We start from the raw sequence: 24,779 nt of genomic DNA, 5'->3' as shown, positions 1-24,779 counted from the left end.
TAATTGTACAAGGTAGGCAACTTGAACGCAATAAAGATGAAATCTCATATAAATTTCTGCTCAAAAGTGACAAGAAAATTATTTTACTCTATTTTAAAAAAAAGTTTTAGCCATTATTAAAAACACAGCTGTCAGTTTGGATCAAATATATTCCTATTTCCCCATTATATTATTAGGACAATCATGAAATTTAATAATTGTCCCTCGGAGCTTGATTTTCTACAAAAGTGTCATAACACAATCACTACTATGGCAAATAATTATTGAACAGTGTGAAGATAGTTATGATTTCAGGCGGGAAATATAAAATAATAGATGAGAAATATAAAACCCAGGTTAACACTTGATAAAGATTCTGTTCTCATACAAATGTCAGTATTAATAAATGTGGGGACCACACAGCCTGCTTTATGAAAATGAAACAGATTCTAGACAGAATAATTTTCTAAGATTTTAATGATATATTTCAAATATTACTTGCTTGTCATTTAATCATATTAAACACTCTGAATCTGATAAATCCTCTGTGATAGAAACAATACACTTTGCGAATGGGAAATTGGATAGTTTATTAGGCTAATGACTAAAACCAGAATGTAACATATATCTCTTCTATGAAATCTGTATTTCTCCACTCTATTTAAGGTGCTTGGAATTGTTATACAGTATTACCATGAAGGTTTCAAGGGCAAATGGAGGCTTCGGAATTCTAAAATGTTCATCAGTGTTTTGTTTTTTTTTTAATTTAACATATTATAGTGAATAGGAAGTAATATTTTTCTTCTACCACATTTTTCTCTGTGGTACATGACCCACACAGAGAGTTGAAGCCAGAGTTTGACGCCAGCCTTACGTTTATGGGCAATGGGGCATGTTTAAACATTTGGACATTAGAATACTTAGACATTACAAATATGGTAAAGTATTTAGATCTAGCAAAATAAGTCATGTTAAGAGAAGAATTTATAAAAGGGAAGTTATCACTCTAAAAAGAGAGTTAACTAGAAGCAAAGATTGTTCTGTTATATATAACTGAACATTTCAATGTATGAAATCAAAATTCAAAATATTATTAATGACATGATAAACATTAGCTGTTGGTTTTTACAAGAAGTAGAAGAATATTTTGAGACATTAACAAGAATAATGTTACTCACATCCTGAGCTACCGTTTGTTGACACGAGAGTCAAGTTGGAAGGCCACGGATTCCGAACAATATCTTGCCAATGAATTGTGTCTGTGTAACAAAGAAATTTGTTCTGGTCTACATAGACTCCACCATTAAGGATTTCTGTATTAAAACAAACAAACATATTTCTCGTCAAACTTTTTGTTGATGAAAAGATAGTCAATAAAAGTTATTTATTCTTAAATGATTTTCAATGTTAAATTAGAATTATTTTGTTAACAGCCAAGATATTTTTTTAAAGATCATTACTGGGTCACATAAACTGATTGCAGAAATTGGAAAAAAAAATTGGAAAATACAGAGAAAAACAACCATCCATAACACAAATACTCAGAGAAACACTTCATAGTTTGGTATAGATACTCTCAGTCTCTTTCCTTTTTTTAATCCTCTGAACTTGGAATAACATTGCATGCAATATTTCAAAACGTACTAGTTTTGTCTAATATTAAGTGATGAGTATTTAATGTTAATTAAATATTATTCTACATTATTTCTAATGAGAATACAATATGCCAGAGCATAAAGTAAATAATATTTATTTAACTAATCCTCTTTTTTTGGTCATTTAACTCATCTGTCTCTCTTAAGAAAAAATTCTTTCAGTCAATGTGACATTGACGAGTCAGTAGGTAAGTGATTAAAACAAAATGAAAGCTAAAATTAATTTCTCAATCAGAAAAATGTTCTTTGATCCTCTCAAATGGAATCAATAGAATTGCCAATTATTCTTTAAGAAGAACACAAAGCAAGACATAATGAAAACCCCATGGTTCACTGGAACAATGACAGGACCATGGGATAAAATTCATTAAAGCCAATTTTTACTTGATTCTCTATTTATCACTGGCTTTGATCAGCTAACTTGTTTCCCCTGAACGATGGCTGACCGTATATGTAAATTCTCTTTCACATTGCTTTAAGTTATCGAGAAAAAAAAAAAAAGGAAAAAGAAGTAGATATTCCCTCTGCAAACACTAATCTTTTTTTTTTTTTTGAAATACCATTCTTTTACTTGAAGAAATTGTTGGTTAGAAATACACATAACATCTTCCTACCCAATATTTACCACATGTTTCTCTCTTATCTCTTAAGAGAAATTATATTTGAGTCCATTAAACATTGCTACAAGTAACAAAAAATAGTTAACAATAGTTTATGTAGATAGGGAATGATTTTCTCACATAATAAGAAACCTATAGGAGGTAGTAGTGTCCAGAGTACCTACATCTGCTTTGGGTCCTGGTTTTTATTCATCCCAAGCCCAAAAAGTTTGCTGTATCTAAAAATGTCTGGGGTCACCTGGGTGGCTCAGTCAGTTAAGCTTCTGACTTGGACTCAGGTCATGATCTCATAGCTCCTTAGCCCAAGGCTCACGTCGGGCTGTCTGTTGTCAATGCAGAGCCTGCTTCAGATCCTCTGTCCCCAGTCTCTCTGCCCCTCCACCCCCGTTCACTCTCTTTCTCTCTCAAAAATAAATATTAAAGAAAAGGTGTCTATCTGAATTCAAGGTAAGATGAAAACAGAAGAGCAAGCAAGAGACATTCTTTTGATGAGATGCTCTCTCCAAGGATTATGTCTGCTTTTTATTGGTCAGAACAATATCCCCTGACCATTCCCACTGAAAGAGGTTGAGTGGACATATTGCTGCTTGAACAAAACTTCAAGAAGCAGTATTAGTGAGGAAGGAGAGGGACATAAATATTGAGAAGGCAATCACTCTATTTTCCATAATGGCCTTGAAAAAAAAAATCTTTCTTGTGCAGTATCCCAAGCAAAAATTGTAAGAGTCACGTTAAGCCAAAGAGGGTGATAAAAGAATGAAAGGAACACGTGACACCATAAGAGGGGTATTTGTAGAAGTGAGATGGGTGAGCACATCTCAATTGCCTTATTGCATTGCATGTATAAAATGCACCAAATTAATTTTGACATTGCCAGGCTTTCCACATTTAAAATCGCCTAGTCTCATGATCAATCCTTTCACCGACTATTCGTTCCATTTTCTCAGGTGAGGAAAAAAGAGGAAACAAAAAGAAATTAGGTCATCTCTCCACTTCTAAAGCCCAGTTCATTATTTTTCATGACCTAACCATACAATCCTCATCAAAGTAGAAGGGAGATGTAAGACGTACAGAAGATTGTGAAATGAATTTCTACATTAATGTTTGGCATTAAGTTTCTATCTATAAAATGTGACGATCTCATACTAATAGCTTTCTCATGAGACATTAGGTGATGCTCTTCTGCTCTAGGAATAATTCTTCATTAGGTGACAAAGAAAGATTTTGACTGCTATCCAGGAAATGAAGGTTATTTTTCAGTTTACATTTGGAAAAGTTCTACTTTAAAAAGAAATGTGAGGAGAAAAGATAATAGCTCAAATATTGTAGAAAGAGTATATTTTTCAGGATTCACATTATAATTCAAACAGTTCATACTGAAGGAACACAATATCCATCTGTAACTTCCTATCTAAAAATATTCAAATAGAATCAGATTATATTATACTGAATAATAATCTCATCAAATCCCCTTCTTCAACAATATTAATCTGCTACCAATGTTGACATTTGTTTCTCAGAAATATTCTGCTCAAGAGCTTGGTTTTTACTTGGAAAAGTATTTAGAAAGGAAGCAATAATAATTCAAGTTTAATCTTTAATTAATCTTTAATAATAATTCAAGTTGAAATCTCAAACTAGGACTACAATCATGATCAACTTGGATAACACCCTAAATTCAAAACCAACCATCTGGTAACAATTCTGGTCAGGAAGATTTATAAATTTCTAGTATTTAATGATGTATTTATAAGGCACATATAGTCTGTTCGTGTATGTGTGTATTTTTCCTGAAAATAGTATTTTCCTTCATGCTTGGCTTGGATTGTATTCTGTTGGTGAGTGTCAAAACACCACAATCAGAAAAATGTATATTTTACTGACATTTATAGCATAGTTTTAATGTATACTTTATCTTATATTTTATTTTGATCAATTCAGTTACCTAAATATAGGATAGGAAATAATGTTAATAGTGTACTTATTCATTGGTATAGTTTACATTGATTTTATAATGTTATACAATTTTTTAAACATTAATGGTGGTGAAATATTAAATTGGATTTATTTCTGAACTAAGAAAGATCCTAGGGGAATATACTGACCTGTAAGAAAGTTGTTAAGGACACAGATTATTTACTAGACAAAAGGGATCCCTAATGTTTTTGCCTTGTTTGACTAAAAGCTGCATTTTTAGATTAGAAAGCGGGACAAGGATTAGAAAAACAAAAGCTTGGTAAGACATTTATCCAGGAAGATACCAGAAGAATGTCTGATTATACTTTAGATTTCTTTGCCAACATACAAGAACAGCAGAGTTGTATACAAGTTCCATGAAAGGCTTATTGGACGGTACCATCTGTGTTACAACAAGAACTTCCCTTCCGTTAGAAGGGAATAAAGTAAGGGGTGCCTGGGTTGCTCAGCCAGCTAAGTGTCTGACTTCAGCTCAGGTCATGATCTCACTGGTTAGTGAGTTCAAGCCCCATGTCGGGCTCTGTGCTGACAGCTTGGAACCTGTGAGCTTTTGAGTCTGGACCTGCTTCAGACTCTGTATCTCCCTCTCTCTCTGCACCTCCCCCACTCACACACACACACTCTCTCTCTCTCTCACTCTCTAATAAATAAATAAATAAATAAATAAATAAATAAATAAATATTTAAAAAATAATGCAACAAAGTGATTATTAAAATTTTAAACCATGACAAAAAAGAGGAATTCTAAGTAAGATAGAAAATGTTGTGCAAATGTATGATTTTCAAATAAAGATGCACAAAGCCTAGAAAAGTGAAAAGACATAAATAATGTTGAATAAATAAATGAGCTCAAGGTAAATCCCATTCCATTGTATTTGACTTCCATGGTAGGAAATATATCACAGAAAATTCAGAAAAACACAAATAGATTCTTGGTCATTGCAATAATTGATAGAAAAAAAACTGGTATATATTTTTTTAAATCATAGCCAGCAAGTTTACAAAACAGAACTGTGTCTTTTTAATAAATGCCACAATTGAATATCATAACATATGAAATTGATATTCTATGAAAAAGTATCATTTAATTATTTAAAAATTCATGTAAACACTTAAACAGTTTTGTGTCTCAAACATTTCCTACTAGATTAATGCATGCAAGTCAAGTAAAAAAAATTGAATCCTTTTGCAAATAGAATAAGTAAATTGTAATCCACATTACTCTCCAATATGTTGAATTTAATATATATAGTACATAATTTATACTTGAAATATTAGACTAAACTCCATGAAGGCAAGGGATATTTTTCAGTGCTGTATCTATATATATCAAACCTGAAGCAATAGCTAATCAACAAATATTTGTTAAATTGAACTTAAAAGAGAATAGTTACGTGGAATTTGCTACCAACATTGATCAATTAACTTCTGTTGTAGCTCTTAATTTTAAATTATATTCTGATCAGATCAAAGTAAAAATGGAAGTTATTTTTTTTTCCCATAAACACTACAGGTTATCTGAACTGGTTCTACATTTTCAGAGGTTATTTCTGTTTGGGTCTAAACTGTATCCCCAGTGTCGAGCAAAAAGCAGATACATGATAAATATTTGCTTATGAAATAAGATATAATATCTTGATTATAGAAAACCATATTTGAGTAGGCCAATAAATATATAGTATCTTGAATATAGGGAAAATTAAAAATATAAATGTGAAGGTAGAGTTTTTGCAGGTTAAAAGATAAATAGCTTTTATTATATAAAATATTTATAATTGATAATGTAAAAAATTATGCAAGTAGTATGTTTGATATTTTAAATCACAGTTAGTTACATTCATTGGCATCCCTAAATCTGTTCTGTGCATCAAATTCTATTATCATTTATCAAGTAAAAAATGATGATTTTGAGCTATCCTGGACACACCAAATTTCCTGAAACCTGTGCAAATTATCTAGCCATATGTTACACAAAGTCTAAAAGCATGTTTTTATATTGAACTGTAAATCTACCTCATATGGTTCCTTAAATTCTTTTTTAGAAATGTGTAAAGTGTCAATATGACATTTTACAAAGGACATAAAGTACTTGCGTCTTAGCTTTCCAATCCATAAAGATTGTCCATTTGACTGACCATTACTTCCCTTGATTTCCCATTTGCATGAGTCTAATGAAGAAGGAAATGTTTGTGTTATTTAAATAAGTTTTTCACATTCTTCATTTCTTTTCAAATGCTAGTTATTATAGTGAATTTGAGGATGAGTAACCATTAAGACAATCGTTGACATTTTGCAAATATATTCTCTCAAAAGAAAAAGTGATAAAATACCAAATCGTGGCTTTATTCCCCTTGCCTCTTTTGGAATAGCCTAATTGTGATGTAGCATCCCTGCTGAAAATACAGATTAATATGACCTCCTTACTTAGTTTAAGAAGTCGACAAAATTGCTTTGACCTCATGCACAATTTGCAACTATTTCATAAAATAAATAAGATTGAATGTCTTTCTCTTGTTTTTTTTTTTTTTACAAAATAAAGATGATAATTTTAAATGCAATTTGCCATATTCCACTATAGTCTACATGATTGGTATCAACAGTAAACATTTTACTTCTACTCACAAAGCTTCCAAAGATAATAGTATAAGAAAGTCAAATAAACAAGAAGGAAATATTTAACCTCAATCCCTGATTATACATCTAAATGCCTTATTTTGCATGGGCACAGATACAGGTCAACCTTAGAATTAAAATGATAATCAGAATAAATAAAGATTAGAGATATTGCACTTGTCTAATTACCATGGGAATGTCTGAATAATCCATGTATCAGACTTATATTGCCTATCCAAACCAAAGGTCACAATCATGAAATCAAAATCCAAAGTGGCAAAAGTCCATTTTCCAAGATGAAGCTATAGGAAGAAGTCACTGGGTTTTTTCAGACATAAAGCAATGTATCTTTCTCACTGTCATCACCTTACGCCACACAAGTCTGTTAGCAGATAATGATACAAAAGTAATATAGCTCACATCATCCACCTGTGATACTTAATACATCATCTCTGGAATGGACTTGGTCCAAAGATTCCCATATCTTTCTCAAACCCAGACCTTTCAGCTGGGAGCACAATGAATTGCTGCTACCCCACTGGGTCAGCCCTCAAGGTTCATTATTAATAAGCTGAGACTCTAAAGGCTAATGAGAAGCGGGTGCTTGAGGAGACAATGGCTCATTCATCATCAATCAAGCTTTGAAGTTTTTATACAGATGATTTAAGGAGAGTTGAAGTGTGCAAAATTGAAATGTCACATTTGTATTGGGAGTGGGGAGAGGGTGATAATGTAAATGAGTGATGTAACCTTCTGTATTTCAGCTCAATGATCAGAGTCAAAAGCTCATGGATGCGGATTCTGAATGAATGCTAGGAAATAACAGTGGACAGTTTTTCGACCCAAGCAAGGCGATTTCAAAAAGAAATGATTAGATTCATTGGCTGAAAATCAGCTTAAAATAGAAAATAATAGCAAAAATATCTTGATTCCAACTGAATGGAGCTCAGTAATGCTCTCCAAAATGTTTCAGTGTATAATTTGTAGCTTTCATTATGTTTCAGCTCAAGTCCTAACTCCTCTGAGAAGTCCACTATGACTGTCTAGTTTTTGGAGGTTAACTACTTATAACACTGATTATCTGAACCACTCACTTAACAGAGCAAATACTCCCCACCTTCTTTATTCTTTTGTGTACTTGTCTTATCTCCCCTATTGTAAACCTCTAGAGGATAAGAACCGTGACATACATCTTTCTGTGGCATTAGTGCCAAAAAAGAAATAGAAATTCAAATGTTTTTGATAATTATAATGACAATCACAACATCTTGAGAACATGACTGACATTTGTAAAAAGTTGTTAGCTGCTGACTTGGTGGCATAATATAAGTGATATTTCCTCCTCATGTACTAGATAATGCTCACATTAGAAGTCACATAAAATGTTGAATAAAATTAGTCTAATTTTAATGTATTAATTCTTCCTATCAGGGAAGTAGTAATCCACTTAAACTCACTGGAGTTCTCTGGAAAATTTTAAAAATAAATTTTGTCTTGTAACTGTCTTTGAATTATGAATAAGAGATTTCCTTCTCAAATTGTTTTCTAACTTCATTACATAATTCTGTTGTATGTGCCAACATGTTTAACATTTTTCCACTAATAATTTCTCCCAAACTTGTACTCCCCCTGTTCCTTACTTCAGTTAAAATCAGAATAGCATGCTGTAAAAGTCAATTAGACTCCAAACTTGACACTTGTCATTAATTCATTCAACTCTATATTTAACTGGTCATGATATTCTATGTAAAATTTCTCATAATGTCTCTTGATTTATCCCATTCTTTTTACATCCACTGCTATTCCTTAATTCAGATTCTACCACCTCATACCAGATTAAACTTTTTCCTTCTAGATCACCCTCCCCACAAATTCATCTTGCATATTAGAGTCATAATACATTCTATACTACAGGTAGGTAGATACATATACTATATAAGTAAGTGGCTGGTCAGATAAAATAGATATATATGCTATAGGTAGGTGGCTGGGTTAGATGATAGATAAATCTATCTTCCACTTTCAGGGCTTTGAGTGCAAAGGCAATAACACTGAATCTAGATAACTGGGTAAAACTAAGTTCAAAATCTAGTTTTCTGTTTGCAAGATGTGACCTTGAAGGCCTTTATGAAACTCAGTTTGCTCAACTCTATAATGGAAGTAATGGAAATATTGGACTCACAATATCAGTCACACAGTTGTTGATTGTACTATACTTTATAATTAGTAATTACTTAAGTAGTTGTTTACTCATTGGTATAAACAAGAGTAGTTCTTTTTCTATGTATTCATATTAACTTTGTATTACTTAGTATTATATTATATTTTAAAGAAGATAGAGATTTATTTATTTATTTAAATCTCTAATGTCTTTAAAATATAACATAACACTATTTATTTACTTATTTATTTTCAGTTCATATAAAAGTCTGTCTTGGTGATTCAAAGCTATTATGGATAATTCACAGTCATCAGGGTCCCAGAATCCATTCCATCTTATTGCTCCACAATCTTTAATAAAAGAGGCATTTCTGGGGCGCCTGGGTGGCGCAGTCGGTTAGTCGTCCGACTTCAGCCAGGTCACGATCTCGCGGTCCGTGAGTTCGAGACCCGCATCAGGCTCTGGGCTGATGGCTCGGAGCCTGGAGCCTGTTTCCGATTCTGTGTCTCCCTCTCTCTCTGCCCCTCCCCCATTCATGCTCTGTCTCTCTCTGTCCCAAAAATAAATTAAAAAAAAAAAAAAGTTGAAAAAAAAATTAAAAAAAAAAAAAAGAGGCATTTCTACCTGGTAACTCCCATGCAAAAGATGAAGGAAAGCATGAAGAACAGAGGATGAATACATGCTGTCTCTTAAGGAAGGTCCGTGCAAACACTCACTGAACAAGGACTAATTCCGTACCTTCCTTGTGCCGAGCTGTTAGCTACGTGAATTTTTTCATGAGTGGTCATATGATTAGCTAAACTTCATATATTGTTTAAAAGCGAGTCGGTGGTAATGGATGTTGGGACACAACAAGCAGTTTCTGTCATACTGACTCAAAAGAAAGCTCCCTGCATCTTCTGGATACTTAAAAAACATAAATCTTGTAACTTCAACAAATATTTTTTTTCAAACTTTATCACTGAAGTATAACATATGTACACAGATGTACATATATCATATACAATGCATTTTTACAAACGGAACATACTTATGTAGCCAGCGCCCAGATCAAGAAATAGAATATTCCATCATCATACAAGCCTTCCTTATGCTTTCTTCCTCACATCACTCCCTCAAGGAATCTTTATCTTTCTTTCTTATCTGGCTCTACTTTGCTCAGCACTATGTTTACAAAATTCATCCACATTGTTCATTTTCATTGCTATTCGGAACTGAATGCTTTGTCCATTCTACACTGATGGACCTTTGAATACCTTCCACATTTGGGCTATTACAAATAGTGCTACTATTAACATCCTAGAATATGACTTTTGGTAATCATATGTACACATTTATACTGCATACATACTTAGAAATGTAATTGTTGGACCATAGTGACAATCAGTTTTCCAAAGTACTTTTTACCAATTTATATTCCCATCAGTAGTGTTTGAGCAATCTACTTGCTTCTTAATCTTGTCAACCCCTATTTCTTTTCTTTCTTTTTTCTTGTTCCCCACCACCACCCCCCACCCCCGCCATGGTAGCCATTCTGATTGGTGTGATGTGGTATTACTTTAATTTTCACTTCCCCAATTATTAATTTAGTCTCAAATATTATTTTTAAAGTGTGGTTTTCATGTAAGAGGTTGTTGTTTACTTGAGGAAGGGTCTTTCAATGGTGAAACACTTACTGTGTGTAAGTGAAACACTTTCACAAATGTGAAACACTTTGTGTTTCCACAAAGCACTGTGGAAAACCTGATCTCTATTTGAGGTTATTAACAAACAACTGAGTAAATTAACATACCAGATGCTACCCTCCTAACTATTTGGCTTTTTTGTTGGGGAATGTGACTCAATGTTTTGAAAATAATACTTTAAGATATATTAGAAAGATATATTAGAAAATAATACTTTAAGATATATTAGAAAATTAAAACTATACCAATAATTATATAAACAAAGAACAAAGTATGAATTCTGAAAGATGAATGAAAAATTCAAAGTAAATATCTCTCTGATAAAAATGAACATAATCAAAGGTATATAAAAAGACTGAGAAATTCATTATCTTTTGATCTTTACATAAAGATCAAATATTTTTATTCCTCTGTCTACTAGAAAACCCTCATTATAGACAACAATCCTCTTAAATAACTGCTCCAAGTTTCCAGAAAATATAATAGCTTCAGTAGAACAAATCAGTAGAGTTCAATGTTTTCATTACCAATAAGAGGGAAAGTCATATTAGTACCCAGAAATGATTTGTCCCTTTTATTTATAGGCTTTAATACAATAAGCCTGGGATATGCTGCAAGGTCACTTTCAAATATCTCACCTACAATATTAGTTTGTATAGTTTTAATAATTCTTCTCACAATGTGTGATTTCCTCACTACTTCTTTAGAGTATTTCAGAAAAGTATAATTGTCCCGATGACAGTAATGACAAATAATATTGTTATGTATATTTGTTGCTGGCAAGCTAAGACTTGAAATAAAAGGTAAGGCAAGAGAAAGAAGAATGACTTAATCTTGTAAAATGATTATAATATTATTTCAAACATCAGGATTTTTTAAAGGCTATATAAAAATACTAAAAATATCAAATACATAGCTTGGAGACCTGGGTGTCCTTGCTAAAAGGTCTATTTGTTAAAGTGATGTTAAAAATAATAAATAAAAACACCATTTTACAAAATAAGAAAGTAAATAAGTCACAAAATAAGATTTCCCAGAAGCTGATACTATGACACTTTAAAAACTCACATTTAGGTCTAAATCAAATTAAGTCGATTTTTTAAAATAGAGTTTTAATCTGGAGAAAATTAGGAAAAAAATGATTGAATAGGAGTATCATTTTATAAAGCATTGGTTTCAAAATGTGAAATATCAAATAGCATGGCAAAATACAGAAATATCTTTGTACTTAGATTAGTTTGTATGAAGTTTTAAATTATTATACATTACATGCAGTAAACTACATGAATCTTAAGCTCTCTGTTTTACATATGCATGCATACAGTGTTTGTACATCTATATCCATGTAACCGCAACCCAGATAAGGACACAGAAAATTGCTGCCACTTCAGAAATTTTCCCTTACTCCTTCCCAATCAAGCCCCCAAAGCCACTGTTCTGACTTCCATCACCATAGGTTACTTTTGCCTGTGTATTAAGCTTATACAAGTGGAATCATGCACTACATATTTTTTCTTGCCTTCTTTTATTCAAAATAATGTTTTTGAGATTATTTATGCTCTTGCCTGTACTAGTAATTTGTTCATTTTTATTGTCTACTGTTCCATTATATGAATATGCCACAATTTATTTATAGATTAGTTAATTTTTTAAGCACATCTTTGTTATTTTTTTTTACCTGTGTGATTTCAGACATGTTACAGTTTCTTTTCTACTATCTATAAAATAGGAACAATGATATTTACTTTGCTTGGTTATATTGAGAATTACAATTATGTATATAAAGCATCTGGTACTCAAAAAATGGTAGCTATTTCAAATTAAGTTATTAATGTACATCAGGAACCTCCTTTATCCAAAGCATTTACAAATATATACACATTGGTTGAAGCCTGGATCTTTTGAGAGGTGAGAAGACCAAATGAAAACGTCTGAGAATCACGTGAAATCTTCATGAGTGAAGTTTGGTGCATAGTGTAGTAATTTTAGAACTAGATACATTGAACTAAAACATTATTACATGTACTTCAAATTTGGTTAATAAAAAATGGGGCTATCTGTATTTCATAAGACAGATTGTTCCCGAGAACAAGAACATAAATTCTGTAACTACTATTTTTCCCACACTGAGTAATCCTGGATACCTAGTCGAGTTAACCCTTTGAGTCATTTCTTGTCATGTCGGTAACTACATTCTGTGACAACATTTAGAGCTGTTAGATTTCCCTCTGTTTAATTCAGGGTGGCACATAGATCACAGGTTGCAATGTCTCTGCTGGCAATTTCCTGGTGACCTTTCCATTCATTGCCACTACTACTGTGCTGCAAAGAAATGAGAGTAAATGCCAAAGGACAGAGGCATGTAAACTGAGCCCTCCTCTTCAATTGCAAGGGTCTGACATTTTTACTGCAGCAGGATGGATTAATTAGGAAACACAGAACGCAACTAAACACATCTGTGTGGCTCAGGGTTGAGCAGGGAGGTGGGACTGCTCCACAGTTCTGTTTAAATTTATTAAATTTTTAAAATTAAATCAATAAAATGCATAATAAAAATTAGATGCGTAACAAGCATTACTATAATAATACCGCTGCTTTATATAAGGAAACAAAGGCCATTACTCTGGAAGAAAGACAAAATGTAATCAAATACTATATTTGCTCAGAGATTTTAAGAGTTAAAGGTAGATATTTAAAATATCTGAGGGAAAAAAAAACAAAAATTTCTGCAGAAAGTATGTATATCATTTCTAATGAATCATTATATCCTATGATTCCTAGAACCACTCTCATTTTTCCCCATTATAAATATTATTTTCATATCATGACATTTGATGTCAGAATAGGATCTGCTAGCCTTGGTATAGTTGTGTAACTTTATTATCATGTCTTCTAGGTTCAGATGCACTTTTATTCTAAATTTCTTCTTTCTAATGTTTATTTATTTTTGAAAGAGAGAGAGAGACAGAGACAGAGGCAGAGTATGAGTGGTGAAGGGACAGAGAGGGAGACACAGAATCCGAAGCAGGGTCCAGGCTCCGAGCTGTCAGCACAGAGCCCGACACGGGGCTCGAACTCATGGACCGTGAGATCATGACCTGAGCCAAAGTCAGACGCTCAACTGACTGAACCACTCAGGCACCCCAAGAAGCACTTTTATTCTAGATGCATTTCTATTCCATTTTCTTGGGTTAATAAATAGGATCCAAAATTTATTTCAGATACTTGGCTGCTCTTTGAGGCTGGATATAAAGAAATGATTCAAGTGTCAATATGCCTCACAATGTCAGATGGGTCAGTCAACTACCAACATTCAAGAAGAGAAGACTCTAGTACATAAATTCTGCACAGGCTATTGTGTGAGACAGGATAACCATGTCTCCACCAAAGTTACCTGTAGGCATTCAGTCACATCACTTATTCTCTCTAAGCCTTAGTCCTTTATCTATAAAATAGATATTAATAATACCTCTTTGCTAGGGCAAGTGTAAGGAGAAAGAGTTCACATATGTAAATGCTCACCATAGGGTCTGTTATAGAGCAAATGTTCAATTGATGCATCATTATTGTTAGGAAAACAGGAAAAGTTCTCTGGCCAGCAAATTTCTTCTATCCTGCTTAACTATCTTTTCTGTTTGCTCTCATAAATAAATACACTTCTGAGAGCTAGAACAGGGGCAGTATTATTAGGCAAAATTAGAATATGTAGGTTTGTGTTTGCTTATTTTTAAAAGTTTATTTATTTATTTATTTATTTATTTATTTATTTATTTATTATTTTTCATTTTAAAAAATTAGTTTCAACTTATGTGAGTTTCAGATGCCTCTTTGAATGTTCTGGACATCCATAAAATTAGTTAACGTCCTTACATTCAGAATTTTCTTTTTCTGGGTGGGACTTTATGCCCCAATGGCATAACAAATGAGACACAAATGATTAAGGAAGGTGCTGAATACTTCACACAATAGGGGTCAAGCGCGGATTCAAATGCCTGCATAACAGGCTCCAAAGCCCATGGTTAACCACTTCACTCTAGTGCCTCTTGGTAAATGCTACCATTACCTGAACATTTTTATAATGCAATATTTCTCTTAATCCTTACAGAAGTCCTACCGAGTAATTATTACTAGTCTTATTTTACAGAAGTTTAGAGAGCTAAATAACTGGTGAGAGTTCTAGAGAACTAGGATTCCAACTCATTAACTGCTGGGTTGAGATCCTGCTTTTAAACCTTTTATTCTTCCACAATAGAAGAAAAGGTGGAGAGATTTAAAGGGAAAAATAAAGTTTAAGCAGAGAGGAGGTACAACTCTAAATTATATAATCTACTTCTAAGTATGATTAAGAACTGAAAGTAATTTCCCTGAAGTCCTTTCTGAAAATATTTTATTGAGTTGAAAGGTAAAATTATGCTTTTAAGGTTTCTTTTCTACATGAAAAATTATGCATTGAAAAAAAAATCTTTGCTCTGTTAGATATTTGGATTATATCCCAACCTCATCATTGGAGGTGCATTCCTTTTGGCTCTGTTGAAAGTAGACACATAGGAAAAGGCAGCACGATAAAACTTCAAGAATTCAGCCTACTTAAGGAAAAGCCCTTCAAATGAGTAAAAAGACTGAATTAAAAAAAAAAGAAAGAAAGGCAACTTTAATATTTTCAAGTACTATGGGAACATTATCTATGCTTAGTCCTTGGAAGTTCTGTTTTAATGAATAGGGCACAATGATTTTTAATTACCTTACCCAAAATCATAGCCTGAGTAGAATCTGCCTTTATGTGCTTTGCAACTGCATTTCTGAAAATATGAAAATGGATAACTTAAATGTGTAGGGCATTTGGGTCTCCTAGCCAAATCTGCAATATCCTTATAATGCTGTTTTTTTGTTTTGTTTTGTTTTGTTTTGTTTTGTTTTGTTTTTACCTATTGCTGTTGAACAATTAATACAAAGAGAGCAAAAGAACAAAGCATTCAAATTAGTGAAGTCAAATCAATGAAAGTTTATTTTAACATTAACTTTAATATCCTGCTAATTTTAAAGGCAAATGAAGTAAAGCTCATATGGTAGAAAAGAAATGAATTCAAAATTAAAACATATGGTTAAATATAGCTTTATCACAAATCCTTTCTGTAGGCAAACTTAATGAATTAAATTGCACACCCCTCAATAGTACAAGAAGATTAAGGTATCTTCTTAAGGCATACATTCTAAAAAATCATCCTCTGGGGTGCCTGTGTGGCTCAGTAGGTTAAGTGTCCGACTCCTGGTTTTGGCTCAGGTCATGATCTTGCGTTTCATGAATTTGAGCTCCACAGCCTGCTTGGGATTCTTTCTTTCCCTTTCTCTTTGCCCCTCCCCAACTTGCACTGCCTCTCTCTCAAAATAAAAAAACAAAAAAAAATTTTTTTTAATATCCTTTTTAATATGAAATAATATATCCATCTTTAGACATATCTATCAGATTGCTTTTATTGAAAATAGTGAAAAAGAAAAAAATAGTGGAAAAGGAGGGAGGTGATTTTATTTGGGAGTTTGGAATATTAATTTTATTTACATTAATTATAGAAATGTATTGAGAAAGCAAGTAATAACATATTGTACGTATAAGAACTTTTTTTTTTTTTTTCCACGTTTATTTATTTTTGGGACAGAGAGAGACAGAGCATGAACGGGGGAGGGGCAGAGAGAGAGGGAGACACAGAATCGGAAACAGGCTCCAGGCTCTGAGCCATCAGCCCAGAGCCCGACGCGGGGCTCGAACTCCCGGACCGCGAGATCGTGACCTGGCTGAAGTCGGACGCTTAACCGACTGCGCCACCCAGGCGCCCCAAGAACTTTTATTTTTATTCAACCTCTAACAAAAAATATGTTCAATTTTAATGACATCATCTTTCAAAGTATAAAGTCCTAAACTAAAACTTTTCACACATAAAGTAGAATTAAAGACAATATTTTTAGAAATTTTATGAAACTAAATAATTGTGAATTCAGAAAGATTTAAAGGAGATAATTTAATATGACCTTACTAAAGAGAATATTTCATAGATTATCTTGTGTGCACTCATATTCTATGCCCAATTTACTTTTTTGTAGGATGTATTTATATAACTATGTCATATCTGAAAGAATTTTACATAGAAAATTAAGCTCCAGTGATAATCTTTATTTAAAGCTACCTCGTTTGAAACACAGGGGGAAGAAAAATAAAGAAGACTAACCAGACTAGCATAAAAATGTGGAATACAAGTGGGGATATTAGTAGGAGTATCACTAAATGCCCTCATTTTTAATTTTACCATTGTTATATATATATATTTTCTTATCATTAAACAACAACACAAGAACATTATTTACTAAAAAGCTGTAATATTTTGAGAACTGTTTTTAACAATTTTCTAAATGGCCCTGCTCCTCTAGTTTCATTTTATTTCAGGGCTCAGAACAATTAGATGGCAACATCTGGCAAGCATTGTTCCAAGCTAGATGATATTAAACATAATTATTTTAAAAGTGTGTTTGTGTTGATTTTTTAAAAAGGATAGTTTATACCTTAAAGTATATATTTTTTAAAATAAAAACATTTAAATATTTTTTGTAATTATGTAATACTTTATTTTCTTTGCAGTTTCAAGAGTCATACTCTAAATTCCAACTGAAGGGAGCTTAAGCTAGCTGATATGCACCTAGTTATTTCCATGCTTCAAAGCCTGCAGAACCATCTGCTTTTTGGCAGGTGTAATTAATTAGCTAAGTGGAAGAGACGCTCCCTTTTAGAATCAATAGGAGGAGAGGAGGGAGAACTCTATGAAAACCCAAACCTAGGCAGACCCATCGGCAGGGTGCCTCTGGGCAAATTTCCGATGCTGAAAACTCATTGAATTTAATGGTTCTTAATTTCACAAGATTTCTAATTACAGCTAGGATAATAAGATGTGATCCAAAAGTTAAAAAAAAAAAGTTGGCACATTTTGAAGGAAAATCCTTCCACACAATGTAGACATCCTAAAGTGTAGAAGTTCATTTATTTATACATTTTATCCATTTATTCACTCAATTTTGTTAATAAGCAATTTTGGATCTATTCAGCTGACAGGTGGCATATGCATATTAATAATAGAAAAATGTATCCCATTAAATTTTTTATGTAAACCAACATTTCAGAAGCAAAGAGAAGTCAATTCGAAGTACATCCTCACTCATTGAAAAGATTTTTATAAAGACTATTTTTGAAAAAGTAGATGGGCAAAAATATTGTAAAAAGCAAAGATCACAAATGTCCTGTACTTTTATGTATGTAGCTTATATTAAGTTATTGCTAAACAGTCTAGACAATAATGAATTCTATAGCACCTTCTCTTTTAAATGCCCTAATTGAAAATTAAATGCTAAAAACAAAATGCTGACTTAAATTCAAACATCTTCTAGGGGTTGGTCTTAAAATCATAAGGTGAAGGAGAGTGGGTTGGAAGTGTGACAAAATGGAGAGCAAACTTGTTGCAGACAGAGGAGCAGTGGCTGCCCAGCTCAACAGGAACGTTACCAACAGACTATGTGACATCAGGGCTCGGGCTGCTGGAGCTCAGTTTTGTTTACAGGGGCCCAAATCCAGAATTTATTGGGAAGTGCCTCAATTTTTAAACATTCTCTATGCAAAGCAAAGCTAGTAGTTTACTGCATCTATTTTTTTAAATTAATTAATTAATTAATTAATTAATTTGTGACAGCGAAAGAGGGTGTGGACATGCGCACTAACAGGGGTGGAGCAGAGGGAGAGAAAGAAATATTAAACAGGCTCTATGACCAGCATGGAGCCCTACGCAGGGCTCAATCTCAGGACCATGGATCATGAGCTGAACTGAAATCCAGAGTCTCATGCTTAACTGACTGAGCCACCCAGACGCCCCATGCATCTGGTGTATTAAGTAAATAAATCTGGGGATTCCTCAATAATTATATCAATAACCATACTGAGATAAGATCTCATCCATCAAGTCTTATTAGCTCCTCTACCTACGGATATAGAACGGAAAGGGAAAGTGAGGAAGTTACATATATAACTCATGAAAGAGGGAAGAAAAGTGCAAAATTTCCTATAGTTATGTGAAGAATGGAGTCTAGAATGCAATGGATTCTATACCTCCTTTTCATTCTGTTTGTGATCCCCATTTGTTGTAATGGAGGTGGAAGAAGCCTCTGCTATGTTATGAAGGTTTGAGATGTGTGCTGCTGAAATATCACTACATCACATCACACTCCCACCACTGAAACCACATGTGAATTTCAAATAGGCGAAGGCTTATATGTCACCTGAAAGATGAAGTTCAGTAACTGGCTGTTATATTAGCACGGACTTATTTATAGGATTAACTTAATAGCACAAAGAAAACTAAGGACAAAAGGATACTGGAAAGTTAAATTATAATTTAGATAAAGGGAGCAAAAATAGAAAAAAAAAATATAGTTGCAGTCAGGAATATACTCCCAGACTTTGTTGGTCCTGAATCAGTCAATGAGGTGAGGATAGATACTTGATCCTTGGAGAGTACAGGTGGAAAGGAGGAAAGAAGTTTCAACCTGTATATTTCATAATTCTGAATTAGGTTCTGATAAAAAGTTATATTGATTTCTACATAATATGCACTTGTTCTTTGGGAAGAAATGAATTGAGAGACGTTCAGATCCTACCACCACTGAAATCAAAAGGCCAAAAAATTCCAAAGAATTTATTCCATTAATCAGTCTCAAAAGAAAGAACTTTCAAGAACTGACATCAGACAAGTAGGATACTCTCAGCCAGAGGTAGGCTGAAGGCAACATTTTAGCTGCCAGTTGTTTTTACTTCTGCTCCCCCAAAATGTCAGGGTTACCTGAAGACTTCTGGGAACCACATACTGATTTCTTCTCTATACTTAGGACGACAGAAATTTTAGGAGGGTTGGGTTCTTTCCACTAGATCCATATCTCAGGTTTTTGTTTTGTTTTGCTTTCATGCTATAGCTTCCCTCTCATGTCCATTTTGATGGGATATGGCTGTAGAGAGTCCTTCTGCATCAACTCTTCTTCCCAATAGTGAGTGTTCTCTCTACCTCTGAGCAGAGGGTAGAGCCATTTCAAAAGGATTCTAGTCAGCCTTTATCTGCCATGTGTCTGTGATCTCTAAGGCCATTTTTTTTTTTCAGATATGATTACAGAGAAAAGTTACAACAAAGATCTAAGGAAATACCTGAGGTTAACTGTAGTTTCTGGAGAAAGCAAAGAGCATTTAAAGTCAAAGAAAGAAAATATGTATAGAGACTATGATGATAGACAAATATAAAGAGAGTAAAGAGAGAAGTATTCATTTAAAATACTTTGCCAACATATATTATTTACAACATACATGATTTGTCCTTTGTCTTTCAAGAGATGGGTGGCCCCTTTTCCAAACTCTCGGCTAGATAATTGCACTATGTCTCTTTGCTTATTCTTCTGTTTCTGACCAATAAATTTACCACAGTCTATCAGTGTAATCTTTTCAAAACCAAAATATAATCTTTATAATATTAATGGCCAAGATTTTTTAAGTGGTGAAGCCAACTTCAAATAAACATAAGTAGTGGAGCTTCAAAAATTATATTGTTAGTGGCACCTGGGTGGCTCAGTCAGTTAAATGTCAGACTTTGGCTCAGGTCATGATCTCACGGTTCATGAGTTTGAGCACATGGGGCTCAGTGCTGACAGCTCAGAGCCTGGATCCTGCTTTGGATTCTGTGTCTCCCTCTCTCTCTCTGCCCCTCCCCCACTCACATTCTGTCTCTGTCTCTCTTAAAAATAAATAAACATTAAAAAAAACTTTAAAAAATGTGTTGCTAATATCTTCAGATCATTTAGGGGAAAATCTGTGGGAACTAAAAAGAAAATCCTATAAGAAGGAACAACCAATGAAAGAACACATGTTCTTAAAAATTAAAGATATCATTTCCAATAAAAAATAATAGAAATGTTGGAGCATAAAATTGAGCATAAAACTCTTCCAGAAAGTAGAGGAAACACAGAAAGAAAAATGAAAGAAAGACATAAAGGATATATCCAAGGTCAATAGGAAAGTTTCCAGAAAGAGAACCAAAACCACATAAAGAGTTATCGAAGAAATAGGAAAATAATATTACACTTCTCAACAGGGGCACTCTATCTTAAAAAGTATATTTCAAATACTAAGTAACATTATTTTTAGCTTAGCATTCTAAACCCATCAATCAACAGCATCAATAAATTATTAGTATACAATATATGTTTTTAGGGGCACCTGGGAAGCTCAGGCAGTCAAGCATCTGACTCTTGGTTTCTGCTCTGGTCAAAATCTCATGGTTTTCGTGAATCTGAGTCCCACATAGGGCTCTGTGCTGACAGTGTAGCACCTGCTTGGGACTCTCTCTCCTTCCCCACTATGCTTTCCCTGCTGATGCTGTCTTTCTCAAAATAATTAAATAAACTTAAAAAAAATAAAAGATACATTTTTAGATACGGTAAATTTACCTAGTAAATTTACCCTTCATATTTTCTTTCTTTCTTTTTTTTTTGTTTAGGAACATGAATGAAGATATTCTTCAAGATAATAAGGGAGAAAGCAACAAAATAGAAAATATATGATGCAGAAAGTGATTAAAGTATCAGGATGTAGCAGACCTGGACAAACTAATATAGATTTGGTGAAATAACACAGCAAGTCTAAGAAGACTGGTCTTCAGAAAGAAAGGGGACTGACACTGGACTATACTAAAAACAAATACTGAAAGAAAATGGAAGTCAAGCGAAAACATCACTACAAACAAAAGACTGCACAAGAAAATAAAGTTCTTTTTTTTTGTCTCTGCCACAAATGATCTTTCAAAAATTATGATAACATACTCTGTATTGATTTTCAATTTTTAAACAAAGGGATATAGTATCTTTTATAGTTAAAGAACAAAATTGTCAAGGTTGATGATATATTCTCTTTAATAGATAATGTGTAAGATGGATGAAACAAGAAAAAAACATATCCAAGACCTACATTGATAACCATCAGAAGAAACAGCTTTAAGGGACTACACATTAAGTAAAGCAGAGGTTGTTTATGTTAACCAGGTGAAGATATTAATTTTTAAATTGATGCATAACTGACATAACATAATATGATATGATATAATATAATTAATATAATATTATAATGTGGTTGACATTTAATATTAGTTTCAGGTATACAACATATGATTCACTGTTTGTGTATATTGTGAAATGACCAGCACAAAAATATGAGATAACATCTAGTCACAATATATGGTTACAACATTTTTTTCTTGTGATGAGAATTTTAAGACCTATTGTTTTAGCAACTTCCAAGTGTGCAATATAGTATTATTAACTATATCCACCATTCTGTACATTACATTACCATGACTTATTTATTTCATAAATGGAAGTTTGTACCATACAACCCCCTTCCCCCTTTTACCCACTCCCACCTCTGGCAACCAACAATCTGTTCTCTGTATCTATGAGCTTGGTTTTTTTGTTCGCTTAGTTTTGTTTTAGATTCCACATATAATTAAGATCATATAGATCATAATTTTTTTGAGGAACCTCCATACATTTTCATAGTGGCTGCTCCAATTTACATTCCCTCAAACAGTGCATAAAGGTTCTCTTTTCTTTACATCCTTGGTAACACTGATTTCTTATCTTTTTGATAATAGGCATTCTAACAGGTTTGAGTTGATATCTCATTGTGGTTTTGATTCACATTTTCCTGATGATTAGTGATGTACCGCATCTTTTCATGTACTTGTTGGCTATCTGTTACATCTTCTTTGGGAAAAAAAAATGTCTATTCAGATTTTCTGCCTATTTTTCAATCACGGTTTATTTATTTATTTATGTATTTATTTATTTTGCTACTGGGTTGTATAAATTATTTATATATTTTGGATATTAATCCCTTATCAGATACATAATTTGAAAATATTTTCTCCCATTCAGTAGGATGCCTTTACAGTTTGTTGATAACTTCCTTTCCTGTGAAGAGGCTTTTAGTCTGATGCAGTTTCGCCAGTTAATTTTTATTTTTATTAACTTTACTGTTGGTATCAGATAAGAAAAAAATCATTGCCAAGACCAATGTCAAGGAACTTACCACCTATGTTTTCTTCTAAGAGTTTTATGGTTTCAGGTATTATATTAAAGTCTTTAATCCATTTTGAGTTAATTTTTGTGTATTGTATAAGATAGTCTCCAGTTTGTTTTGCATGTGGCTATCCAGTTTTTCCAACACAATGTACTGAAGACACTGCCATTTTCCCATCGTATATTTGGCTCCTTTGTCATAAATTGGTTAATTATATGTATATGTGTTTATTTCTGTACTCTCTATTGTTATTATTTGTCTTTAAACTAAATAGAGAAAAAAAGTGAAACAATTCAGGATTGGCCATGTATAAGGAAGTCTCTGAGGCCAGGGTAATATGTTGTCAACTGTCATAGTGACATGTGGCTCTTGAGTTGCAATACTGTGATTGTTTTGAAACCTCTGAAATACTAAAGCTTGGGAGGTACAAAATGAAAAGAAAGAAATCTAACAGGAATCAGTTAGTTCTATGGTACCTTCTTTGCTTACATCATTGTCACAGGAAATAGTCAATATTCTATTTCATATGTTGCCTTTTTTTCAAGGAAATTCTTTGTGTTTAACACACATAGATGTTATCCCATATATTTTTGCATTCAATGAATGTTTTTTAACACATGAATATTAAAAAAAACACATTTTATATGTATATATGTATATATGTATATATATATACATATATATGTACATATATATGTATATATATGTATATATGTATATATATGTGTGTATATATATATATATATATATATATATATATATAGTACTGTTAATACCATAGTACTGTCCCTATTCTAAAACTGAAATCTGTCCCTATTCTAAAACTGTAAAAGTTAATTGACTTAGCTCTTCAGGAAGGGACAGTGACGTAGTCTCCATAATTCCTCTGAGAAACTTGCCACTTGAGTCTCTTAACTTTTTAGAAAATCTGACTATTTAAAAATAGTAATGTTAAAACCACTCTCAAAATTAATTTGTCAATAAGCATCAAGAACAATAGATTCACCACTCTCTTTTCATCAGAGAATTGGACAAAAATCATATAAATGAATATTTCAAGAGATTTATATATAAATTTAAAATAAAAATTTGCAAAAAGTCCAGCATTAGTGGGCTAATTAATAAAATATGGGCATACATATGCTAAATACTATGCAGCAATTATAAACATGTTTTTAAAGAGTTTTAAAATATACAAATAACTTCATGAATACATGAGCCAAAAAAAAAATCAAGAATACAGAAGTCTAAATACAGTTTGAATGCAAATGATTTAAAATACATTCATAATACATACATCTAATGCTGGAACAAAATACCCTACTTATCACCCAGATAATGTTGGTAAAACTCTGAGCTTCACTGTAGTCATCAGAAAAAGTGTATAGTGTTGCTACTCAGTGCTACATAAGGATACATGAGATGATGTTTATGGAGACATCATAATTACTGCTAAACGATGAGATGTTTGTATGTGTATATATAATTACTATAAGTATACTAATATGTAGCCTATAATTACATCATATACATAACAGATGCAGAATATTCAGGTAAGATGTTAAAATTAAATCTTCAAAATTATAGGAAATTTCACAGAAAATAAGTAGAATAATATAGAGGTATTAATGTAAAGATTTCACAAGAGGTAGAAACCCACTCCCCCAGTGAATCATAGTCTTTGAGTTGGATGTCAATAATATCTGATTTAATAAATGAGCAAATCATTCTAAAAGTTTCTCAATTATGTTCCAGCATTATTGTGTCAGAATATAATGACAGGCAGCATTCTAGAGCTTATGGTCATAGTCACTGTATCATCTGACTTTATTCAATTGTATATCCACACACATGAATCCAGAAATCAAACTGTGACTGAACACACCACAGGTAGTGTGGTCATCCATCTGATTTCTAGGGTCAGTTGATATATGTTTGCCCCTC

General features: G+C 32.7%; 1 protein-coding gene across 1 annotated transcript in view; it reads right to left on the bottom strand.

Annotated features, from left to right (window-relative positions):
• The window catches only part of ERBB4 (erb-b2 receptor tyrosine kinase 4), a 730,912-nt gene that overhangs the window by 374,359 nt on the left and 331,774 nt on the right, over window positions 1-24,779 (bottom strand). The window contains exon 4 of the mRNA XM_047082226.1: window positions 1,158-1,292. Within this exon, the coding sequence (XP_046938182.1) occupies window positions 1,158-1,292 (135 nt within the window). The remainder of the gene's footprint in view (window positions 1-1,157; window positions 1,293-24,779) is intronic.

The sequence above is a fragment of the Lynx rufus genome, unplaced genomic scaffold (assembly GCF_022079265.1).
Source record: "Lynx rufus isolate CCGP_SWC_20201006 ecotype Redwood Valley unplaced genomic scaffold, mLynRuf1.p SCAF_2, whole genome shotgun sequence".
NCBI lineage: Eukaryota > Metazoa > Chordata > Mammalia > Carnivora > Felidae > Lynx > Lynx rufus.
The sequence above is the reverse complement of the archived record's forward strand: the minus strand, read 5'-3'. Positions and strand labels throughout refer to the sequence as shown.